The sequence below is a fragment of the Lissotriton vulgaris genome, chromosome 11 (assembly GCF_964263255.1).
Source record: "Lissotriton vulgaris chromosome 11, aLisVul1.2, whole genome shotgun sequence".
NCBI lineage: Eukaryota > Metazoa > Chordata > Amphibia > Caudata > Salamandridae > Lissotriton > Lissotriton vulgaris.
Genome location: NC_141699.1, coordinates 1,040,958,249 through 1,040,983,650, shown reverse-complemented (window position 1 = coordinate 1,040,983,650; position 25,402 = coordinate 1,040,958,249). Strand labels below are relative to the sequence as shown.

Genomic DNA, 25,402 nt, shown 5'->3' with positions numbered 1-25,402 from the left:
GCCAGATACAGGGCTTTTTTGCTGGTGTCATAGGTTTTTCGCCATTCTCTCTCAGCCCGTCTACACGTGCTTTTCAGCGCACGCAGAGATCCATCTACCAAGGGCTGGGGTCCCTAGATCCGCATTTGCTCAAGGTCACCGGAATGAGGGAATCAAGGGCCTGGGTGACCCATTTGCAGAAACGGTCATAACCTTTCTAAGCTATCACTTTCCCAAAAACACTATTCTGGCTATTGGGCATCCAGATGTTGTCTCTGTAATTCTGTAATTGCCTTTCTTTCTCGCTTGTCCCAGCCTGATCCAGTGACACCGCCGCTGCCTGGGTTTTTTCTACTCACCGTTCTTCCAGCTAACAGAAGTCCCGCCCACCCCTGGAGCTACTTAATGCATGCCGCAGCAGGCACGTCGAAGGCATGCAAACAGCAAGCCCATCCGCGCTTGGACCATGGCCAGCTCCACGACCACTGGAACAAAGTCTTATTGAGAAAGAGAATGAGTAAATAGTTTGTCATGGAACAGGGAAACCTCGAGATGGCCTCCATGTGACTCCCGACATGAATGGGCAGGGGGAAACAAGATGTCAATATTCACCACTGCCATGCACAATTCAAAGCCAGTCATTTAATTTTGGTGAGCCTTCTCTGGGAGCAATGAAGGATCATAGTCCAACTCCCAGACCATACATCAGGAAATCTCTCCACCAGATCTTCCTACACACTGCACGTCCGAGGTCCCATGCAAGCAGCGCAATGTGCCGAACAGCCTATGCTGTACTTGCGTCCAACCCGGCCCCTGCATGGGTCACCCAATATCAGTGATACCACAGCTCTGTAATAAACAGGGTGGCCAGCACCAACAGGCTTCCCACCCTCATACCCATTTGTCACCCACGTCCATGTCCACTCCACTTATATTCCTGAAAAGGGCCTAAGAGCAGATGAACAGGAACTCTTTGGAGTTGCTAACTCTCACCAGAGGGAGCTGGTCACTGAACTTTCCGATTGCTGGATTCACTCCTAAAAAATGAGAAGCGCTCCAATGGGTTAGGCAATGCACTTTTGAATTATCAAGCATAAACCAAAGCATTGGACTACCAACTTAGAGAGACATTCTTTCATGATAATAAAAACATTTTTTGCTCTGTGCTATTATCAAAGTGCTTTGTGTAGAACACCATATATAACCTGATACTCATTCATTGATACGCAAAGGATTAGAGACAGAGTTAGACATTGTTAGAAAGTCATCCTTTTGCCTTTTTCACCTCCATTTTTAGATCTTGCCTAGGAAGCGCATGCGCTTTCTCTTCGAGACATTCTGTTTCTAGATCATGGACTTGAAGCACCTACCATGTTTCTATTGGTTCCTGTTAATGCCCGCTGTAAATGGCAACTTCTGATTGGTGAATATGGTTAATTCATCCTGCCTTTCGCTGTTTTGGGCCCTTTCAGCAAACAGCCCTGTTACATGTGGTGGTCTTTTTTTTATTTTTATTTGTGTCACAATTCACTTTTTTTGTTTGCCTCTAGAGCTCACTCCCACCTGGGCAGCAGAAAGCACGCATAGAAGGCTGTGATGGGAGGTGTGGTAGGGAGCGTGGTAGCTTTGCCAGTAAACACCGCGTAATCCGATGCGTATATCTGACTTCACTTTTCACATTTGCAGTTCTCATTCCGCTGTTGTTACTTGTAATTTGTTTCGTGTTAACGAAATTTATTTCTAAATATCAACACATGTTCTTATGTTGGTTAATTAACTGGCACAGCGGCAGCATGCCAGCCGTTTCAGGAGGTGCACAGCTTTGTTTGTTCTTTGATCAGCACAGCGCATGCTGCGCTGCATCTTTTACCATGGCGGCTGCACTTTTTTTCCCCAACAGCACAGCTCTTGCCAGCTCCCTATCAGACCCTCCCTTCCCTATCCAGTCTCGTCTCTCCGGCCTACACCTGGTGATCGGCACCGAGGACTCCAATATGTGAAGCCCCTCCCTTTCATATGCTTTTTTTGTAGTCTAATATTTTTTTGGTCTGTTGGCTGAAAGGCTACTGGAGCTGCACCTGAGCCAACCTGGAAGACGTTGTGATCCAAGATGGGTGAAAACACGACATTAATATCCGATAAATTTTATCATATTGGGGAGGTAATTTGCGTTTCTCCAGTAATGTGCGTTGCTCCAATAATGTGAGTGGCCCTGTGGCAAATCTGTGCTTTTAAGACGTGTGCTGAGTCGAGGGCACCTTCCACGCCACAGCTGCGCAGTACTGTGTGGAAATGCACATCCCTGTGTTGCACAAACAGGACAAAAATCTGCAGCTTTGTAAAAGACACATCACCAATGTTTTCTGCCACATGTGAACAGCGCTTCGTTACTGGTAAGATAGGTCAGCTCTCTGACCCTCCCTGGATGTTCTAGTCTAACTTCTTTTTAGCACTAAAGAAACCCAGATTTACCCATAAGGTTTATCTACATGTCTCTAACAGTTACGGGCAACAGCCTATTTTACACGCTGAACAAACGAATTAATTCATGTTTACCACTGGCTCCTCCATCACAGTTGCCAGGTATCCTCGTGCCATGTGCGACACGTTTGCGCAGCTGTTCCCGATTTTAAGCCAGAAGCGCTTTGCTTTCTGGGACATGTAGTTTTGTTTTTGCATGTGGAGGTATGGGCATATAGTTCCATGGATGCAGAGAACCATGATATACATAGTCCCAGGACTGTCTGAAAGAGACCTGTGTGACATGAGGCCATGTGCAGCCCTGTTTCTACTTCTTGGTGTTAGTATGTTGAAGATTGCAAAGATAATAGGCCCCAGAAGCTCTTCAGGCTCTGTTTATCATCCCTAAAGACTCCGTTACCTACACATTTAGTGCAACCTTTATCTTTGTGCTAGATCTGACCGTAATTTTTTGTAAATGGCTGTTAAAAAGAAACCAAACTATTATTCTCGCACTGTATTCACTGTTGATGCTCCGGTGTTCGCCTCCATGGAAAAGCTTTTTTTTTTTTGCTTCAGTGAGAGGCTGTCCTTAAACGACCGATTCCAAAGTGTCGCCCCCTTTCTGCTTTTATTTTGTTTAGTCTCTGCAATATAAGTTGTGGGATTTTTGGACCAAGACATTTTTGCTGTTTTGCTCCCACCTCCAATATTCATTATCGGGAGAAAGCTAAAGCCTCTACCTTACTTTCTATTATCACCCACCCCTGCTGCGTCATTTAGCGTTGTTGGAATGTGTGACGGGCGGGAGGGGGGACAGGGCTGTGCATGGGGCTGGTAGCTTTATTGCGGCTACCTAGATCTGCTGTAACGTGCATCAAGGAGTTTAGGGCTCGACAGCAATGCCCAGCTGGCTGTCCATGCCTGCTTCTTCCGTGCCATCTTGCCTGCAGGCATTCAACACCTTAGATCATCTTTGTTAAAAAGTAGTATTTGCATGATTTGGTTTAAAATGTTCATAATGCAGCACACTTGGGGGATTTGTGGTGTGCAGTTACAGAATTCAAGACCTACATACTCGTAGATCCGAAACACAAAGGGCTTTAGTGTCTGCTTCTTAATACGTTCAGGATCTGCAAGCTCTGCCACCTGCCCCCTCCCCCCTGTAGCTTGAATGCTGCCAGAGATGTGAATTGCTCTGCATCTGTGACTGATCTCCAACTCTTGTGAGATGCATTTCAAACAGTTTCACACCAATATGTTCCCATCCACCAGTTAGCACTATTGAATATTTGGGTGGCTTAAATAGATGATCCCTTTAGTCTGTATAGCAATTCTGCCCAAAGCGCAACCGTTAGTTTTGTTACCAATTTGCCCAAGATCTGTCTTTGGTTGGGTAGGGCGGCGACTTAATTGCCTTAAAACGGTAAGAGCATCGCTGCGGGCTATTGAGGCACATGGGAAGTTAATGTAAGTGGGTGTGGCGTTAAGAGTAACTCTGACAAATTTTTATCTTTGTTAACCAGGTTTGAGTATCCGCACCGGCCTACCATCCTGTCATTATTCCTGCTACTGCAACTTTCAGTTGAATGTTTCTATAGTGCCTACATGCTACTGAATTCCGCTTTAGATTAGCTTTGCAGAGGAATGCATTTTATGCTAAGCAGCATATAACAATATATATAAAAATGCACAATACCCACCAGAACTGACATAAATGAAGTCTGTAATAAAACTATTTGATTAAATGTTGTGCTGATGTAAGCTTTTTTCTTAGTCTGTAGAAGTGGTCAGGGAAAGTGCCTATCTGTGCAAGAAGGTCATCAGAGCACACGTATATGTGTCTTTTATCAAATTATTTTAATTGACCAGGTTACAGAACAGCAGTGTTAAATGCTTGCCAACCAAAAAAACACAAGTAAAAAACTTTGTCATTTACAATGCCAATAGCTCTAACTTTTACAAATGGGGGACCGATTTCATAGCAATTGCTTGTCTACTGAATGATATTGGTAGTAACTGACTCGGACTGTATCCTGGGCTCTGCTAACCAGGCCTAGGGCAATGTTTAAAAAAGTACTTGTTATAAGGCACACTTACAATTGGCAATGACAGACCCTACACAACCCTAGTAGATAATAGGGCCAGGGAGTGCAATCTACCTAGAAGTCCCTAGTATATAATAGGGCATGGATGTTTAGAGGCCCAGCAGATTACCTTCACTTGCATGTGTGCACTGCTGAGTTCCTATTGTCATTTTAAAGGCAGCCTAGCTTTGTAGACTGTCTTTAAAAGTAAATTGTATGCAAGTTCGCCTTGGGTGGCATGGGCACTCAAAAAGTGATAAGCTACCTTATTTGTTACATATTGAGCATCCCCAAGGATTCCCCTAGGTGTACCTGGGATGGGCGGGGGGGGGGGATGTAACTATAAGCAAGGACCTTAAAAAAGATGTTTTGTATTCCCTGGTGAAGGAAATGGAGCCCATTTCATTTTTTACCCCGTAGTCTAAACTTGCGATATGTTATTTCAATATAACTATTGCTAAGAATGGAATAAAAATATCATCCAAAGACTTAAAAGAATAGTATTGATCAATCCAACAACTTGCCACTGTTGAATTTATTTTAACTAGTACAGAAGAGAAGTTATGGAACATTTTCTTCTAAAAGCCAAAATCTAGGCTTCTAGTGGTCGCTGCTGATTGGCCCACCTTAACATTCTTAGCCAGGCTGCTTTAATGAGGTGATAAGTGGCCTGCTGATTATCTGAGGGAGAGCGCTCTGAAGCGGAGGAGGATAGGTCACAAAGAGTGGGCTAATGAAAAACTTTATAAGCTCAAAGAGAGCAGATCAGTATGGGAAGCCAGACCTACCTAACCCCACATCCTGTTCCCCTGCCAGATAGCATGCTTACGACCGGGATTTGCAGAGGTCAAGGGGAGGAGAGCTTATGGGAATGAGCCACTCTGTGGATGTTTTAGCCTCCTCTTACTCCTCTTTAAAGAAATCTGTGTTAGATTTTGGAAGTGCAATGCTTTGTGGGACAAGAAGGTGTCAAACTTTATGGGAAGGTGTCCTGCTTTTTGGTGGCAACCAGCATCTCATTGGATGGAGGTGTCCCCCTGCTTGTCACCCCAGAACACTGGTTAAATATGTGAGAGCTGCATAGGCTCTCACATCTGATGCTTAAAAACTACAAGAAGGACTTCCTTGCTGGAATCTGGACCTGCACCTGAACGACCACAATCTGAATGACTGCGCCTGTTGCACAGTCTGGTACTACAGCCCTGGGGACATTGACTTGCTTCAAGAAGGATTAAGGAATGGTTTCCCTGCAAGCTACAGGTTAATGGAGCCTACTTACATCATCTCCACCAAATGTTCCCATCTTGGAGTGCGCCCAGTGGACTGTTAGGTGCATTGTGGGAATTGTAGTTCAGACATCCCAGAGATCATCTATGAGTTCAGACCTTTGGATTGGTGTTTTGGACACTTTGAACCTACAAGGAGAACTTCAGGAAGCACCTCCTGAAATTTGGAAAACGTGTGTGAAAAAGCTCCATGAGGTGACTATCTTCAACCGCAACCTGTATTTCAGGTTTGTCCCGCTCCGAAGCTCTAGACTTCTAGGGTCTCGCAGAAAATCAAGCCATCAAGCCCTCACTAAATCTGGCCTGCTGTGGAGGGTGGAGCTACGTCGGAAGAAAAAGTTCCAGAAAAGTCGGAAGACAAAGTTTTGACCGAGGCCTCCCACTTAGTGTATCCGACCTGGGCTTCGTCGCAGTCGACTTTGACTTTGTCCTGTTCAAGCGCTACCAGAAGTCTCATGGTGGTGCTAGATGTTTTTAAGCACCATAGAGTGATTTAAAAATGTACATCTCTGGTTCCCTACATTGGATTTTTTTTATCTCGGTGTGATTTTTTTTTTTTTTTTTTTTATTTTTTAAACTGTTTATTTGCAGGATAGTAAAATTGCACAATCGTTACAGTACATGCAGTCACTTGTCTTACATCCCATTGAAATACATCAGTTGTACCGTTCTCGCTCATATTACCTTTTCCTATTTTCAATCTGTTACACTATTCCCAACTCTACCCCCCAACCCCCCCCTCCCAGTATCCCTCCCCCGGCACTCCTATTCAGGCATAGTATGGGTTCAGACATGACGGTACAGTATGTACCCTATTCCTTGTTAATCCACCCCTTTGTCGCAATGCCATGCAGGTCTATATAAAGGGCATCACAGCCCTATTTGAGTTCTTCCTGTGCAGTGCACCTGTGTCCTTGTATGGGTCACTGTCACGTGACATTCGGGTATTCAGGGGAGTCCAATGAAGCGGTGACCCCAAAGCAATCAGCTCATCTCAATCACTCAAAGACGACCCCGCAGAGGTAGCATCCTCATCCAACATTTCAAAAGATAACATAATAGTGTTCCATTCGAGGGATATAGGAATCCTTCTCAAGCCTTTACGCTCTTCGGTCTGTATTGCCATTCCCTCCGCCTTGCCCCACCTCACCACCTCCGCCTTCCACATCTCCGGGTCAGGGGGCCTGCTCGACTTCCACCTCATTGTAATGGTACGTTTTGCCAGTAGCGTTGCTAGGTCAACAAACCTTGTGGCCACACTTTTCTTGCGTTCTGCAGGTCCCAGTCCCAGTAAGCTAGAGGATATAGTGTTGTGTTGTCTGTTGGGGGACACCCTGTGTAAGGCGGTGTGTACCGTTATTTGTTCATAAAAATATTTCCTATTTTTATAAATTGGTATGGGATTTTTTTTGTGTCTTGTGTTTCTTATTTGATGTGTTGGTATTTTTAAATGCTTTTCACTCCTGTCTCCTAAGTTAGGCCTACTGCTCGTTGCCAGCTACCAAGGGTTGAACAAGGGGATAATTTACTGAGACCTTTACTGGACCCCATACGGTGTTGGTAACTTTATTACTAGTGTTAGGTGCATACTTACTCCTACCAATAACCCACTTTCCAACAGAGATAAAATAGTACAATTGAATGAAAACCTCCCTCTAGCTGTATTTTTTAAAAGAAAATAATTCAGAAAACAGTGCTCCTATAGACGAACTAGAAAACGAATTTGGCCTCTTTAGGAACTCTGAAAGCTGGGACATCCCATCATGCCCAGCAGAGAGTAAAGAATATCGCCTTTTTCAACAACACTTCTGGTTTTTCTGATCTTTTTGCAATTGGATATTCAATACATGCAATTTTTCAAAAAAGGATGACAACAACGTGCATGTTATGATTTTCTATTCTAAAAGTATTAAGACATGTGTTCTACCTGTCATAAGATACAATTGGAGGAGAGCGTTAGAGCTATAACAACTGACATTGGAAAACACAGAGAGGTAATATTTAGGGAGTGCAGCTCTTTTAACCTGGGAAAAGAGCCCGTTTTGTACTGTGCTGACCGGGGAAAGAACCTTTTCGAACCCACCAACCCTCTTGAGGAGGCAACCTCGATCTTAAAATGGTCACCGTTCATGCTTGAAGTAGACATGGCGGCACAAATTACGCTGTACCATTTCCCTGCCTAATTTTGAGAAGTCAAGATCTTTGGGTCAGTGTCCAAGCTACCTTGGATATCAGACTTCTAGGTTCATACATTCACTTTGAGTGTCTTATCTTTTCGTGTTAACCCTCCCCATCGGCATTGAGCTCACAATTCCTGGAAGTGGACAAGGAACCTAATTCATTCTCCACATCCTGCAGATGATTACACTGAAGTCATCTTCCCTATTACTGCATCCGAGGATACTTCTCCTGTGCTTCGCTGGCCAAAAACAGCATTTTCTGAATATGCTTTGCAAAGCCTCTGTTTCTTCAACTTCCCTCTCTTTTATTGCAGAGCATTGTGATGATCTCTGACCCTAAAAAAACTTCCTATATGATCCCAAGATCTCATAAAGGTCCTCTAAGCATTCTTGTATGTGATCTAGGCCAGTCTGTCCTAGTGAAAACATAGTCTTTATACAGACCGCAAGGGATGTTTTTAAAAAATGAGATAGAAAGGAAGGTGGCCTGAGACAGATTATTCAACCAACATTTCCGAGAAGATAATTACAGATGCACATTCTTATGGTCTCAAAGTCTTTTCCATAAACTCTAGATGGAGTGTAGCTCTCACAGTTCCGACTAGCTATCCAAAAAGCTTGCTACAGAGCAGAAAGTAAGTTCAATATTCAAGCCTTTGCTGACTTAGTGCAGACTTCAGTGATCTTTGAATCCATCAAAACAAATCATCTGGCTGCAATAATTGTTAGTCTAGTTTTATGTTCTGCTAGAGATGGCAATGGATACTTTCTTTTTTTTAATTAAATTTGTACTTTATTACACCTTCAAGTTGCATACACAGCCGATATCGCCTACAACCCGGAGGCCGGCGGCATCAAAGGGTCACTCTCCAATCCCTGGGTAAAGGGGAAACACACAGCCGTAAAGACCAACAGCCCGGAGGCCTGGCGGCGTAACTGCAGGTGTAGAAGAAGTGTGCAGTAGTTTCAGTCCATGGGAGCAGCCGATGAGTAATCGCAACACATAAAAAGAAAGCACACCTTGCAGCGCCAGCAATATCAGCACTAAGCGCAGGTTGGCGTGTCAGGATGGTGCGATCAGTGTATACACCCAGTAAGAACTGCGTGAAAACCCAGGGACGGAGTTTCTCCATCGGGGAACCAAGAAAAGGTGTATAAAGGGAATCAAAACCCCCAGACAAACACAAGCCCACCCACCCCAAAAAAAAAAAAAACTAGCCAGACTACCTAAACCTATGTCCACCCGCCCGCTCCCATCCGTCACCACTAGCACAAACCCCCCAATAGGGCCATGGGTGTCAAACACTTGACTACTAGGGGGATAGAAAGCTCGGGTGGGGGATAGCTCCTATCGACAACTAGGACAGCCGTCCCAAGCAACCCTTCAACACAACACACCTCGAAGACCAGGCACGATTCACCACTCACTCACACCGCTAAGGCCCTCAACTACCACACTCCTCATCCACAGCTGTCGCAACCCCATCCTCCTGCAGCACATCCAACTCCTCCCCCTCAGGATCCGACTCACCATCCTCTTGCGCACTCTGAAACGCCCTAAACAACCCCCAGAAGTTTTTGGGGCGACTCTTCGGAGGCAGGAGTTCACTATACACCTCTGACTGTGTGCAACAGTAAAGTAAGTCCGCCTCCCAACGCTTCTTAGTGGGAACTGGCCCCCGCATCCAACACAGTGCCACCAGACGCTTTGCCGTCAATAATGCCATGTCCGCATGCCGCCTCACTGCCACCGGAAGCGGTTTGGAGAAACCCAGCAATGCGAGCGCCGGACTGGGCAAAATCTCCTCACCAAGAATAGTGCTGAGGTCCGAAAAGACCTCCACCCAGTACTTATGAATGGCGGGGCAAGTCCAGGCCATGTGGAGAAAGTCTGCCGTGTGAAAGTGGCAGCGCTCACATTCCGCCGAGTCCCTCAGCCCATACCGATGCAGCCTTTCGGGCGTGTAGTAGACACGCTGTAGGAATTTAAAGTGCACCAGACGGTGCCGACCGTTGAGCGAGATTTTCCTAGTGTTGGTAGCGCAATAACGCCACATGTCGTCTGTGATAGGAGATTGGAGGTCAGCTTGCCAGGCCAACCGGGCCTTGGAGGGGGGACACTGCCGATGTCTATCACCCAGAGTCCTGAGAGCTGTGACCAGTTTGCGAGAAGAGGGGGTCTTGATGACATACGTGAGCTCCGGCACTTCCTGCGGTTCAGCCAGCTCCGGGCCCAACATGGCGAGGGCCGCTCTACGAACCCTATGATATTGAAAGCTATGGAGCAGCGTTGCCCCGGTGCAGGATTGAAGGACCTGCTGCAACGTCTTCAGGGTGCCATTTGAGAAGAGATCTCCCATGGTAACAATACCCAAGTCACGTAGCGCCTTCAGGACGCCTTTCTCCGTCAGTGGGGCCAACCAGGCTGCCCATTCCACGCGGAGCAAAGGCGAATACAACAGCACACTCTCTCGGGAGCCAACCAGTGCATGCCAAGCGTGATTCGTGGCAGCTATAGAGTCCAGATTGCCGACCCTTCGATCAGGCGGATAGCATACTGTTGCCGGGAGCGGGATGGGGTCTGCAAAGAGCCGTTCCAGTTTTACACGAGGGATACCAGGATCCCCATGAATCCATGTATGAAGATGTGCTCCCTGAGCGATCCTATAGTACCGCTCCAGGTCTGGAGCCCCAAGGCCCCCCTGTTCATACGGGAGGGCGAGCGTTTGCCACTGCACCCGCGGCTGCTTCCCCCCCACGCCAGGCGCATGAGCGTCTGGGTAAGTTGCCGGAAAAAGGCTTTGGAAAGGACCACCGGTATATTCGTAAATAGAAAGAGAAACCTGGGGAGCACTACCATCTTCATGAGTGCTATCCTGCCCATGAGTGAAAGCGGGAGTCTGGACCACACTTCGACATCGTCCACCAGTTTGGAGTAGGCGACCCCGTAATTCTCGCGAATCAGGATCTCCGGGTCAGTATGTATGCGTATCCCCAGGTAGCGGATGGAGTCCGTGGTCCATTGCAATGGGTACTCCGAGTCAAAAGGGAGTGTCACCGGTGTGAGGGGCAATGCCACCGATTTGTTCCAGTTGACGCGAAGGCCCGATAGAGCCCCGAACCTCACCACTTCCCGCAGCACCGCAGAGAGGTTAGTCTCCGGGTCCCGGACATATAGCAGAGTTTCATCCGCGTATGTTGAGATACCAATCTGGTACGTCGGAAAGTTTATCCCTTCGAACCGATGATACTCTCGTATAGCGCAGGCGAGGGGTTCCGCCACCATGGCGTACAGCAATGGAGAGAGGGGGCAACCCTGACGCGTGCCCCTTCCAATCTCAATAGGAGCAGTGACTCGGTTCCCTATCTTTAGCCTCGCTGTGGGCTTGTAATATAGGGCTCCCAACATTTGAAGAAACGGCTCACCGAGTCCAAACTTACGAAGGACCCTCAGCATGAACGACCACTCAACAGAATCAAAGGCCTTCTCCATGTCTAAGAAGATGGCTACAGCCTTGTTTTCGTGCTTGACATGTTGGATCGTGCCCAGTACCGTGCGGATGTTATAAGTGAGATTGCGTGAGGGGACAAACCCAGCCTGCTCTGGGGCAACAAGGTCCGGTACCATCAACGCTAAACGGGTCGCAAGTACCTTGGCATACAGTTTCGCGTCCACATTAATCAGCGACAGCGGTCGGTAAGAGCCACATTGATTAGGGGGTTTACCTGGCTTCGGGATGGTAATAAGCAGCGCCTCTCTCATGGATTTCGACATGCTGCCCTGCTGACAAATGTCATCAAACAAGAGCATCAAGTACGGGACAAGTTTTTCCTGAAAGGCCTTGTAGAAAGCCACCGTGAGACCATCCGCTCCAGGAGCACTACCAGACTTCATGCCCTCCAGCGCCTCCGTTATCTCCTCCTTCTGGATTGGGGCCATAAGGAACTCCCTCTGCCAGTCGGCTAAGAAGGGCATTTGGATGTAGCTTAAATAGTCGTCGATTTCCTCCTCAAGGTGGGCATCCCTCGAAGAGTAGAGTGCTGTGTAGTAGGAGTGAAATTCCGCCAGGATATCATGCTCCTCTGCCACCACCTCCCCAGCAGCTGTCACTAACTCCTCAATGACCAATGGGGGCCTGCTGTTGCGCATCAGTTTAGCCAGGAGCGCACCAGGCCGCTCCCGTTCCCCATAAACCCGTGCTGTCGCATATTTGCCCATATGTTTAATTTCCCTATCCGCCTCCTCCTGAAATTCCTCTAGCAGGGACTTAAGTGTGATTGCGTCAGTCGCATCACCCGAGTCCACCGCCTGCCGCTCCAGGTCAGTGAGCTGTGTTTCAAGCAGTTGCAGGCGGCGCCTGATAGCCTTGAGCACCCCAGAGTGCTTTGCCATAGTCATCCCTCTGATATACACTTTGAACGCATCCCAAAGCACTTGGACGCTGTCTACCGAACCCACATTGGTTGCGAAATAGGCCTCTATGTCTTCGGCCAGTTCCCCTCTGAAAACCTCGTCTAGGAGGGAATACGGGGGGAACCTCCAGGTGAACGGGGGAATCCTCCTAGGAGGAGCCACCAGCAATAAGAGTAAGGGCGAATGGTCAGACAGCGTGCGCGGCAGCACCGTACACCCCTTCACCGCATCGAGCAGGGAGCGGGAAACAAACCAGTAATCTATGCGCGTATGGAGGTTGTGGTAGGCCGAGTAATGAGTGAACCCACCTCGCCCCGAGTGTCTATGACGCCACACATCAAGCAAGTCGAGTTTCACACATTCCGACAATAGAAGCAACGCCGAAGCAGCAGGGGATCTAGGGGGGCCCGCAGATCTGTCCAGTTCTGGGTTCAACACCAAGTTAAAGTCCCCCCCCCCCCCCCCACAACATTCTAGAGCCCGCAAACTGCCTGCAGCTGTCGGCCAGCGAAGAATAGAAATCTGGGGAATCGTAGTTGGGGCCATACACATTCACCAGCAAGAGATCATGATCCTTCCCAACACAACGTGCAACCACATACCTCCCTTCCGGGTCCACCGCCACCCGTGTCAGCGACAATTGGGATTTGGGATTAGCCCAGGTGAGCACCCCCCTAGCATGCGTGGTGAACCCCGCAGCAACACAAGCGGGACCAAGACCCCTCATCTGCAACATAGGACTGGAAAGCGGCAGATGTGTTTCCTGCAGCAAAGCAAGGTCAATTCGGTGGCGCTGCAAGTACGCTAAGACCTTCCTGAGTTTGCGGAAATCGTTAAGCCCTCTAACGTTCCATGATAGCAATCGCAGAGAGCCCAGGGCGCTCTCTGTGCCTAGAGACTCAGTGGTCGACATAGCAGGTTAGAGAAAATAGTATGGCAGAGCAGATGAAGCATAAGACACAGTGCAGTAGTCGGCAAAAACAGACCCCCCACCCAACAGACCCCGAACCCCATACAACATATCAGCAGCAGCACAAGAACATGGCCAACAACTACCCACCCACAGCCGACCAACCCCAACCCGGTCAGACAGAGCATGGCACTACCCACCTCGAACCCACCCGAAACAACCCACTACAAACCCAGGACCCCCTAGAGAGTCAAAAAGCCGAAAGCGCAGGGGCAGAGGTTCTAGCTAGACAATAATATTCTCTAACAGGGACCAAATACAGTCGTCGCTCCCCGCCCCACCCCCATTGCTATCGACACCCCACCTAAGCTCCAGCAGGAAAGCAAGTAGAGTGGTGGATAAACAGTCCCAACGATCTACAGGGAGCACCCCCCCAAAAACAGAAGTACAGCAGTAGGAGTCAGAGCCCCGTTCAGTGGCACCACTCTGGGCTCATCAATCGTGGCTCAAAAAAAAAAAAGGAAGGCAAAGAAAAAGCACATCGGGTTCTGTAATGCAACACAAACATTCACGATGACGTAGCCAAACCTGGCTCTGTGGCGAGGGACAGATCAGCCCTGACCATCCAAGGACACGGCCTCCTCCTCATCTGTACGTTGACCCCTCGGACTGTTGCGCTGTTCCTTGGCCCATTCCTTAAGCTACTTTTTTAGGTCCGCTGGGTCGGTGAAAAAATGCGAGTGTCCCTGTTTGTTGATCCGGAGTCTCGCCGGGTACAACATGGCATAGTCCAGCCCCATATCTCTCATCTGCTTCTTATAGGGGGCGAAGCGTTTCCGTTCCTCTTGTACCCTCGCCGTGAAGTCAGGATAGAGGGAAATGTTCATGCCTTCAAACTGTAATTCCCCTTTCTCCCTCGCCAGCCGTAGAGCCAGATCGCAGTCCCTGTAATTCAAAAGTTTGGCAATGATTGGCCTCGGTGGGAGGCCGGGCTGCGGCTTGGGACCCAGGGTGCGATGGGCCCTCTCGACGATAAACATGGGGGAGAAGACGTCCTCCCCCAGCAACGTGTGAAGCAACTTCTCAACGAACAGTTCCATCTTTCCAGTGTTGGTGGATTCCGCCACCCCTGTGATGCGGACGTTGGAGCGCCGTGAACGCGCCTCCAGGTCCTCCGTTTTGTCCTGTATGACCTGGAGGAGACGGCCGAATTGCTTACGGTCCTTATCCCACTCCGTCTGGGCTTCCTCCGCCTCCGTCAGCCTACGCTCCGCCATATCTAACCTCTCCGCATGTTTGTCCACCCTCTCAGACATCCGGTCCATTCTGAATGATAAGGCGTCAATTTTTGTGCCAATCGCGGACATACTCTCCTGCAGACCTTTCTCCGTGGTACAGAGCATTTCTCGAATGTCCGCGCAGAGCGAGCTATCAGCCGCCTGCGACGAGGTTTCCGGGGGAGTCCCCTCCGTGCCCCTTGGCCTCCGTTGTTCGAACGTGAGCTTCGGCTGGTTTCTGTCGCCCTTTCCCATGGCGGTGCTCACAGTGTGTTGACTAAGCAAAGAGCAAGAGGCGGCTCAATGCAGGGGGGGCGCCGGGAAGGCGAACTCCGTGAAGCAGTCAGGTGCGTAGCCAAGAATGAGGGCCAAAAATGGCGGCCGCGGGCCGCGTGGTACAGGCTAGATTAGGGGGACGATCCCAACCTCCAGACTCTCGCCACGTTGCAGGTCACACCGCCAGGTGCCGAGAAGCGCCAGTACACTCCAAAGAACACGTCCCGGTACCAGCGTCCCTCCAGTCCCCAAGCAGATTAGAGTAGCGGCGTCGCCCGCCAACCTGTGTACGTAGGGTGCAGTTTCCCGCCGTCTGGTTCTCGGGCCACTCCGGAGTGCCCCAGGCCTCCGCCGATGAGTCGCAGTAGACACACACGTAGGGGCAGTACGACAGTGATCAATGGTGAAAGCACCGGTGCGAACCAGGCCAGAAGAAGCACAGGATAGAAGGCAGTCCGGCAGTCCGGGACCACACAGGGACCTCACGCCGCACGCAGCGTTACGTAGGGCGGGCAGCCTCCAAGGATAGTCCGCGGATTGCGGCCTGGTCCGCCACGCCAAACTCCGCCAGCCTGTTGATCGATGCCACCACCGATTTCGACCCGGGAAGGTGCCCCCAGCAGCTCCAGGGATCGTAGAAGCAAAATCTGCCCCTGCTAGGGCCCGCGAGGCGCCAAAAAGGATATCTTTGACGAATATTAAAGGGGCTCAGGCGAGGAGCTCAGCTCTCACACGTCTTTCATGGACGCCAGCAAGCTCCGCCCCCGGCAATGGATACTTTCTATGATTATTTACCTGGCTAGATCAATGAAGAGACAGGCCAACATCTCCGTAACCATTAGAACTGACACAACCTTGTCCAGTTTAGAAAGCACCTGAAGACTGACAATACTAGATCTCTGCTTCCCTTACCATTTACTGCACTATGCAGTCCTCCCTCCCCCACCACCATCTCTAAACAAGCCTAGTTGATAAAATTAGCCACCTGCCTTATACAGATCCCGGTCCCCTCCAACTAGTTGGGACAATGCAACTACCTGCATACAAGAAACAACTCTTGATTCAAATACACACTGTGGAATCTGATCCGAAATTACCTAATTTAAATGTTACTTATTGATTCCCTGGAAGTAGTAATATCAGCCAAGAAGTGTAATGCAGTGGGCTCTACGTCTTCATCTGCTCCAGAGAAAGTCAGCAGAAGATTGTATACATCAGTTTCTATTTTTATGACCTCCTGGTTCTTCAGTCTATTTACTTGTGTATTATGGTGGTGTTGTATGGAGTACCATGTATCATATAATGTAGTTATTTGCAATAGAAAAAGGAAGTGAGCTTCAAGAAATTGTCACAATAGTATAATGGTTTTGCGCAATATTCTCATCATGAGTCTTCCGACACAGACTTTTTATTGCAATGTACTTCATGGCTGTGGCTCACTTATTTTTTCTCCAACACAGCTAAGGAACATTGCATTTCTTTTCTCAAGTCTACGCCTTGGGTTGAATAAGACCACGTGTCCCCTAGATGAATACATAATATAGTAGACTGGTACAAGATAGAGCCATTCCCATTAAAAAAGGGTATTATAGGGTTGCGGAATAATGTCCCATAACGTCACGTCCTAGTCCATTGAGTGGCTAAATATATATATTTTCTTCTTGTGCCATGCTTTTTACATGGTGTGTACTTTTTTAACGTTGTATATTTTATTGTCTTAGTCGTCATTAACGCTGCTGTGACATTTATCTTCAATTTTGTTTTAATATTTATAGAACCGCACCATATTTTGATGGTTGGTTGCTACTAAAATTGCCTATGCTCTTTTTCTTTGTGTAGCTCAAACATTATTTGTTGTAAAGTTTGCATTTGAAAGTCTGAACTGAAGTGAAGCTTGATTTAAACCTTTTTTTATTATTTGCTTAATTATTCCCAATATTCCTTTTTACAGACACTACTGCTTAAATACCCCAGAAATTCTTCCAAAACTACTACTTGCTGTCAAGTGGAATTCTAGAGATGAAGTAGCTCAGGTACTGTAAATGTGAATAAAATATGCTCCTGTGTCAGTTCGTTCTTTGTGTTTTCATTTGTCCAATTGTCTTTCACATGAATTTGTGCCGCATCATGCCATGCCCTCTTCCCTAAAGGAGTGCAAAGCAGTTGTAAGCTATTTGACCTGATGTTTTTTTTAATTATCTGTTGATCTGAATGATCCATAATGATTTTAGATTTAAAGTAATTCTTACATCTCATCTGAACTGTCCCCATGGCCTTGATGCAAGCTAAATGACCCTGCCAAATCAGTCAGGAAAGAAACATTTGTTAATAGTTCTCTTGCTTTATCCTTTCAGATACATTTGTGGTCACTGGTAGAGTGGCCTGGTTTAAAAGGATTTTAAAGAAACTGGTATAAAATGTGCTGTTTTCATTGCACATCTTAAGCCCTGCTTGCAGATCTGAAGTTGTCTTATTACAAACCTGGTGTGTTGCTTCCTCTAACTGAGTCCTACATGACTTAATTCATACCCTTCCCATTTCATCACAAGACTGCCAAGCAAACATCCTGCCTGTTCCCACTCCCGAAGCCCCCCCCCCTCCTACAGTGGTCACCTCATTAATTTCCTGTATTATATTTTAGTCCTTCAAATGTTTTATTTGTTCCATCTGATATAAATAACAAATGTACCTATAGTGAGTTGTGGGTGGTGTGCTATTCACCTTCTCCAAACCATTTCCTAATTGAAGGGGTTATCCTTGCTGTCTGCAGTGGTTATGCCTTGTTGGCGGGTGTTCCTGACTGATATTTTCCCAGGTTCTGACTTAATTTGCTATCTTGGTCTTGACTCATGTTGTGTTTTTCAGTCTTCATAGATGGGTTGATGGGAACATGTGTAACCTTTGGATTTAATCTCTGTCTTTGTTGCATGCTTTTTTCACTATCTCGTACTGCTCTATGCTAACTTTTTTCTTGCTTCACTTACTGCATCCACTCTTATTTGTCATCCTGTTTTTCTGCTCTAGTTTTTCATTCAGTGCTCTGCCCACCCTTTAGTTCAGATTTTTCAAACATCCATGTTGTCTTTACTTTTCCAAGTTGAAATAACTACTCTAAAGAGGACTTAGACACAAGATTTCTTACATTTACAAATTGTGTATCTTTGATCTCAGTTGTGCATTCATTTTCTAAATGATCCACGTACGCCTATTCCCACCAACTGGAGATGCCTGTGATCTACCAATCTGTCCACTCTTATATTGTTAAACCAATGGAACATTCTTCCGTGTCTCTTTCCTTCCCCTGCTACCTGATATCGAAGTTTGGAAAACCACTGTCTTTTCCACACCTTTTTGTTTTCGACAGGCCTCTCAATATTCCTTATTTGTGAAGTTAATATGCAGAAGAAATCCTGTGCAAGAGGAATCCATTCCCTTTGTTCACTATAAATGAAGACTGCTAAAAGGTAGGAGTCTCAAGTCTGCACTGGCAATGAGGACAGTCAACAAGGCTTATGCTGTGCCACTAACCCCGCTCCTTCTTGCGTGGGTATTTTCATACTGGTTTAGACACCCCGACCCAAGTCTGTTAGTAGCAAACACCCTTTTGCCATGGCGCTGATGTTTTTTCTTTGGATATAAAGAGAGGGTTGTCGCATCCACATTGCTGGATTTGCACTAACAGTAAACTTGATGTTAAATACTTTAAAGACCAAACTCCTTTTGACCCTTCACATTGTAATGTAGAATGAGGAAGGAACACATAAGGAGTCTCCCTTTATCTGGTTATTGCCGAGGAAATCCTTGACCAAGGTTGGATTTAATGGGTAGAAACACCCGAGAGCTTTTTGTTTATATTGCCAGTGCACCAGGGAAGGTAATGAAGCTTCAGCCAGCAAGTCTGGAGTAAGGTCTCTAAAGCTGCCTACAAAACTTAATCCAAGACTGTCTTTTGGATGACAGTGTGAATGCATGGAAGTAGTTTGTCCCATTCTTATTAGTTTCCTTGACTTGATTGATAGAGCCTCTGATTACGGAGTACGGGGTTAAAGCTCAAAGCTTAGGTTTACCCTTTATTGAGATGTGAACTGGTAGAAATATAGCTCCCTCTCTGTTTCATGTAAAGTTCTTTCGGTCACATCTGTCCACTGATGGTAGTGGACCATCACTTAATAGTCCTTTGTCCCTAAAGTTTTTTATGAAGGTCTCCTGTTGTCAACTTTTGCAACTTTCCACTGCAACTCAATTAATATAGGAAGTACCTACTTCATATCAGAAAATTAAAACCATGAGCAGTAACTTTAAATAAAAAAGAAATTTAATAGATCAAATGTATTTTATTTTTGATTTGCTGAATTCACAAATGTATTCATAATCGATCATGGTCTTGTTAATTTAATCTACCTTGTTGTACAGTAACTTTACTTATTCAGTAATTGCATGTTGAAGCAGGACATATTTAAAAAAAACACATGGACACACATGCTTACATTTTGCGGTATGATCGATCCTCTTCTATTGCTTTGTATTATTCTGCGTTTTAGTGATTGTGTTTGGAAGTGTACATGTAGTTTTTTGTTTTTTTAACTTCTTTTACTATGGGTGTTGACCACTCAGTATAACCCACTAGGACGCCTGCCATTAGCCCACAATGTCCCAAAATATGGCCTCTATTTTAGATCACATTTTTCCACTGTTGTGTTTGAAGTAGTTCTTCGAATGTGCTCAAAAAGAAGACAACACACTTGAGAGAGAGAAGAGTACACAATCAACGAGACTATGTCAAAGCGATTTGAGCCAATTGGACAGGAGCAGGGTAGAGAGAACCAGATTTTTTTTAAATCTTGATCTTCTCGACCAGTATGGATTATAAATAAGTGTTGAGCAGTTCACTTTGAGTTTCCTCAATACCTTTTGGAGATAATTTCCACGTTATTAGTTTCTCTCCAACTGCCATCATATATTTTGTCTTATAAAAGACAATCTGTCAGAAAGTCTGCTGCCCATGTTCACTGTGTAAATAAAAAACTGTGAAATATTGAGAATAAAATATTCTCATTTACTGGACTGAAATGGAGATGTTTAGAGATTTGGAACTCTCAAGACAAAAGAAAAATGGCACCATTATTGGGGAGGAGGGTTTTTCAGAAGAAGAGCATTCAGAGGCATCAGTGGACATCATTCTACTTCAGAGGTAGAGGAGGTAGCCTCATACAATGCTGAGTGGCAACATGGTGTCACAGCAAATGATCCTAAGAAGTGCTCGACATAGTGCATTCAACAATCAAAGAAAAGAGTGACAAACATTAAACGCCAAAACAAAAGCCAGTCAAGTGGTATGACGGAGGATCCCATCTTTCTTTTTCCAGAATATAACAGAAAATCCCAAGGGCACCAGCCTGACTTTTGCGGAAGATCAAAGGGGAAAGAGACTGCATTGATCTTGAAGGAAATGAGAAAGGCTAACACCACCAGTTAGAGCTGCGTGTATTAGGAAGGCTATCCTAGAGGACAGTTTTTAAAAAAAATGCCCTGGTGGACACCCTTTAAATGGTCAAGAAAATATCAATGGTAAACATGTCAAATGCAAATCTTTTGAGGCAGAGGAAAGTGAAGCGTGCACCAGTCTAAGGGTGCCTCCTGGTACAAAACAATTAATAAGTCTGTCTATTACCTCCAACAGCTGTAGAAGGCAGAGGAAAAAAACCTCTATAACAAACATGTAAGTGATAAGTTAAGTAAAATATCATCACCACAAAGAATTAAAAAAATGTCTACCTAATCTGAAATTTAAAAAAAGGCTGCATCACAAACAATATCATGTACACAAAAGGAGGTGGACAAGCTACTACTCATGGAAACAATAGAAGTAGTACCACCTGAATAAAAGAACATAGACTTGTATTCAGTTTTCTTCCTTCTAATTGTGCTTCAAGACCAATTGTGGATCTGCAATTTGTAAAGACACAAAGATTGAAGATAACTGCCCTCCACAAGGTCATACTATTGTTAGAGCAAAAAACATTTTTCAGCAACAGACTAAAGATTTATAGTTTTGTATGCAAATTCATGCATCTCAACAATAGTTAGGATTTAATTACCCCCACAATAATAAACTTGAAATTTGAAAAAAGCATCTCAACAATAGTTTCTCTGGTTTGTCTTGAAACAAGTCTGCACCAAGGATATTCATTACATTTCTGGTGGTAGGAGCTGCACATTTTAGACCTTCAGACATCAATGTGCACCTATACTTTGACATTTGACTAGTGAAGGGTAATTTGTTTCTGCAATGCTTCAGTCAGCATGAAAAATCTTCCCCCGTTCCTCAGAAACAAAACATGTTCCTCAAAGTTGATTTGCCTGCAGAGAAGACACTGACCACACCAACAGTCTAGATAGTTATGCCACTGTACAACTAAATACTCATTTACCGGATGTCTCAGTCTCTGACTGCAAAAAACGTAATTAAACTGCTGAGAATGATGGCTTCATGCAAATCTTCACAAGAGGCGAGTTCGGGAGTGCCTAAACAGTTAATGCTCAAAGGGCAAAGTGGAATGGGAGGATCTAGTGCTTATAGCAAACAAGGTACAGAATGAGTTCAAATGGTGAACAGATAGTAAAATATTGAACAGAAGCCACTAGGAATTTCACTAGGAATGCAGGTGCACATCTGGAACACCTGCAAATGTGGTCGCCAGTTCGTCGTAATCCTGGATGCACTTGCTGAGGTAAACCTGCATGGACTAAGTGGGGTTTGTATGCAATATTTCTCTTCATGGTACTAGAGTACAGTGGAAGCGCTGGATATTCACCACACGGCTTGAGTGCGGTTTTAGTTGTGGTATTTTTCTATCTTCGTAACAAACAGTTTGGATACTACCAGATTCGAGACAGTTTCCCCAGTGATGAGAAACATGGCATAAGAAAGATACGTGTATGAAATTCGAGCCCTGAGGAAGTCTTGGGATGAGACATCCATCAACAAAACATGTGTTGGCAGTGGGCAAAGGACCAATAAGGATTGAACATTTATTATTACGGACTCTATAATCTGGAGGATATTTTTCACAATTGTGTATATATTTGTGTGTGCTTAAGGCTGTTTTATTGTTTACTAAACCCTAGGGTCTCCCAGGGGATGCAGGGTGGACATCCTTCTTTTTAAGCACCGCACTAACAGAGCTACCTCATTTGATATTCTGTGTACTGTAAGGGAGCGCCAGACCTGCTTAATCACCCTTTTATTTGAAGTTTGGTCAGTGGTCTGCTTATGAAGCAGACAGACGCATGAATTACCTATTGTTCAAATCTGTATCTGATACAAATTCTAACACAATGTGGAAGGGTTCTATCATAATCCCATATCGGTTCTAGCACAAATTATTTGGGAATGGGTGATTGGTAGGATCATCACAATTGTTGTTGTGCATCATGTCCCAGGAGAGTAAAATGTGCATGCGGCTTGCTTTGCTTTGCATGAATGGGAACTAAAGGAAACAGAGAGAAACATAGATCTCTTTGCCTCAACAGAGAACGCAAGTTGCTGCCTCTTTGCATCATCCACTGTCACAAGGGAATGCATTGTCATAGGATATTTCCTGCCCAGTTCCTCTAATTCCAGCAGTAATAAACATGTTCATTGTGTTAAAAATAGCATTAATTCTAATTGTTCCCTGTTGGGCACATCACACCTGGAAATATTATCCACTACGTCTGTCACAAAGCACCTTCAAGTAGATCCATATACACAGGGATCTGTTAATAGTTCAGAAACGTGAAGGGCTTTCACACAAACCTTCGGAGCCTGAAACTGGCATAGTGGCTCCTGAAATCTTAAAATGTCAAATTATACGTTTGCTACGAGAAAGTATGGGTGTTATTAAGTAGACGAGAGGACCTTCAGCAAGAGGCTGCTATGTTGCAAAGTAAATGTGGTTTAGGAGTTGGTTTAATATAAATCATGAAAACCTGCAAATCACAGGTGAAACCTTTGTTATAAGATATCACATTTATGTGTTACATTGTGGTCTTATTTAGGCTTCCTTAAAAGTCTACTTATCAGCTGTTGCAGCGTACACATCTAGGCAAAGACTTTTTCCATACCAGTTGTAAAAAGTGTTTTGGAGGGTGCTAAAAAATATTCTCCCTGTCTCTGTTAGGTTCTAGCATGATTAACAAAGCTCCATTTGAATCTGTTCATTCATGAAACCTCAAACACTTAATCTTGAAAAGTGTTTTCTTAGTGGCTCCAACCTATATACAAAGAATAGGAGAGCTGCAGACGTTCTTATGGATACTTCTAATTGTAGATCCCTCAGTAGTGGTTTGTGCAACGCATTGGCTCCATACTGCCCTGGAATTGATTATGCTGCCAGCCCTATGTGCAGTCTTTTTTCTTTTCTTGTCCTCAAATATGGTGCCTAGAAAATTGTTGGTAACTATGCACTGGTCTGTAACTTGTGCTCTTTTCAAGTCTTTAAATAGTGACCACTCCTTATAAAGCCAAGAGGTAATGGCAGTTCGGAATCTGCGGCAAGAGTATTCGCCAGAAAGAGAGTTACTGAAGGTAAATCACTTGTTCTTGCGGATACGTGTAGCTACAGATTCCTACACTGTACAAAAGATACCAAAGCAGTACCTTAAGAAGATGGCGGGTCTGTGAATTAACTCAGATCAAAGCGAGCAAAGTGACATTCTAATCTGACCTGGCTGTCAAGGCAGTAGTGTTACATGAACATATGCACAGACGCTCACGTCACAACCTGGCAGATACCAAGAACAGGCACCTCTTGTGCCAAAGCCACTGTAGCAGCCTTGGCGCTGTTGGAGTGTGCTCTCAGACTCTCAGGGAGCTGTTTCTGTTGAGTTCGTAGCAGCCCTTAAGGGAAAGGATTAACCTCAGCAGAGTCCTCTTCTACACTGTCTTCCCTTCCTTCATGTGAGAAAACCCAACAAAGAGCTGATAGTCCACTCCGATGGTTCTTTGTACGATTAAAATACAAAACTTTTAGAGGTCCAGCGGATGGAGCCTCCAATGGTTTGAGGGGAGCAAAGAACACTAGTAGAGTGATAGATTATCCAAAGTTGAAGGGAGTCCAAATGTCCGATTTAAATAAAACGTTTTCTTAATAACGCCCAAATCTGCAGCACTGACTTGTTTGGAAAGAAGGCGATAAGCCAGCTGCACTGAAAGTGCCCTCAGTTCATTCACGAAACAAGCTCACGTAATTGCAGTGAGGAAATCAGTCGTTAGGGTCAAGAGACGCCTGGAGGGATAGTTGGGAAGAACCACTTTTTGAAGCATATGCACCACAAAAGTTTAGAAATTAGAGTATTCTGGAACTATTGCTACATGTATTCTACAACCTTACAATTATGCAATTCTCTAGAAACAAAAACTTTGAAGTAAAAACCAAAGTACATTTTGGGAGGAATAAAAGAAGAAAGCTTAGTCCTTATTGGTAATGTATCAATAAAGGAAATCTGTATAGCAGCTACATGGTCTTAACTACAAATGCTTACTAAACGTTGTATAGAAATTAATTCTCAGAAGGAAGCTATTCAAGATCAGACCGTGTTAAAAACACATTTAGCGCTATTCTTCCTTCAAACCCTCATCCCCTTGCTTGTAATACTACTACCTAATGCAAAGCATGGCGGTGGAGATGTGGCCCAACACCCAGAGCTGTTGACTTGGAACTGTAGAGCCAGGTTTGAGTCATGAAGTTGGCTCAACATCCTTTTATTCTGTGCAGATCACTTAATCTCCCTGTGCCTATTCTTCTTTTTTTTTTTTTAAAGTCTTACTGTGTATAATGTTATCTGGTCCTCCAGTAAAGAGTTCTTAAGCTGATGCCTGCGAAGTGTTTGAGAGGGAGCAGGACAATGGTGTTCAAGCAGATGAACAGTGACTGAGTAGTTGTAGATTCGAACAAATTTATCAACGGTCCTGCCAGTGCAGAGGAAGGCCCTGAACCTCTGTATGAGTTAAAGGCAAGAGCCCTTAACACTGCATCAAATACAACTAATACTGGGAACGCGTTTTGGAATATACAGCATAGATACAGTGAAAGTAATCATAAGAAAATTTGACACCTGTGGTTTCAAGTGAGTTTATCTAGATGGTATTGTTTTTAGAAGTGAAAAACAACGCCAGCCAACACGTGTTTCGTCATCAGGACAAAGCCTGTGACTCTTCAGGGCTGTAAATCATATAAGTAAAAGGGAACAAATAAAATGAAAAATATATATATATATATATATACACACAAGTAAATACAGTCATAATATTTTACATGTTCGTGTCGTGTTGCGATAGACATTAAAGGTAAAAAAAAATATATGAAAGTCTAATAGATAGTGGAAAACCTAGTTACTAAAAGGCCAGATAGTGGTGAAGGTGTGAGATGGTTGCAACCGCAAAACACCCCTGAATTGCATCAAGTGAAATGGTGGGATGACAAACAGGTCGAGAACAAGTATATGGGCAAGGAGGCGGTTCATCATTTATCATAGAGAAAAAAATATACT

At 45.2% G+C, this 25,402-nt stretch overlaps 1 protein-coding gene across 1 annotated transcript in view; it reads left to right on the top strand.

Annotated features, from left to right (window-relative positions):
• PIK3CA (phosphatidylinositol-4,5-bisphosphate 3-kinase catalytic subunit alpha) overlaps positions 1-25,402 on the top strand; it is a 300,074-nt gene that overhangs the window by 161,263 nt on the left and 113,409 nt on the right. The window contains exon 10 of the mRNA XM_086944379.1: positions 16,821-16,902. Within this exon, the coding sequence (XP_086800505.1) occupies positions 16,821-16,902 (82 nt within the window). The remainder of the gene's footprint in view (positions 1-16,820; positions 16,903-25,402) is intronic.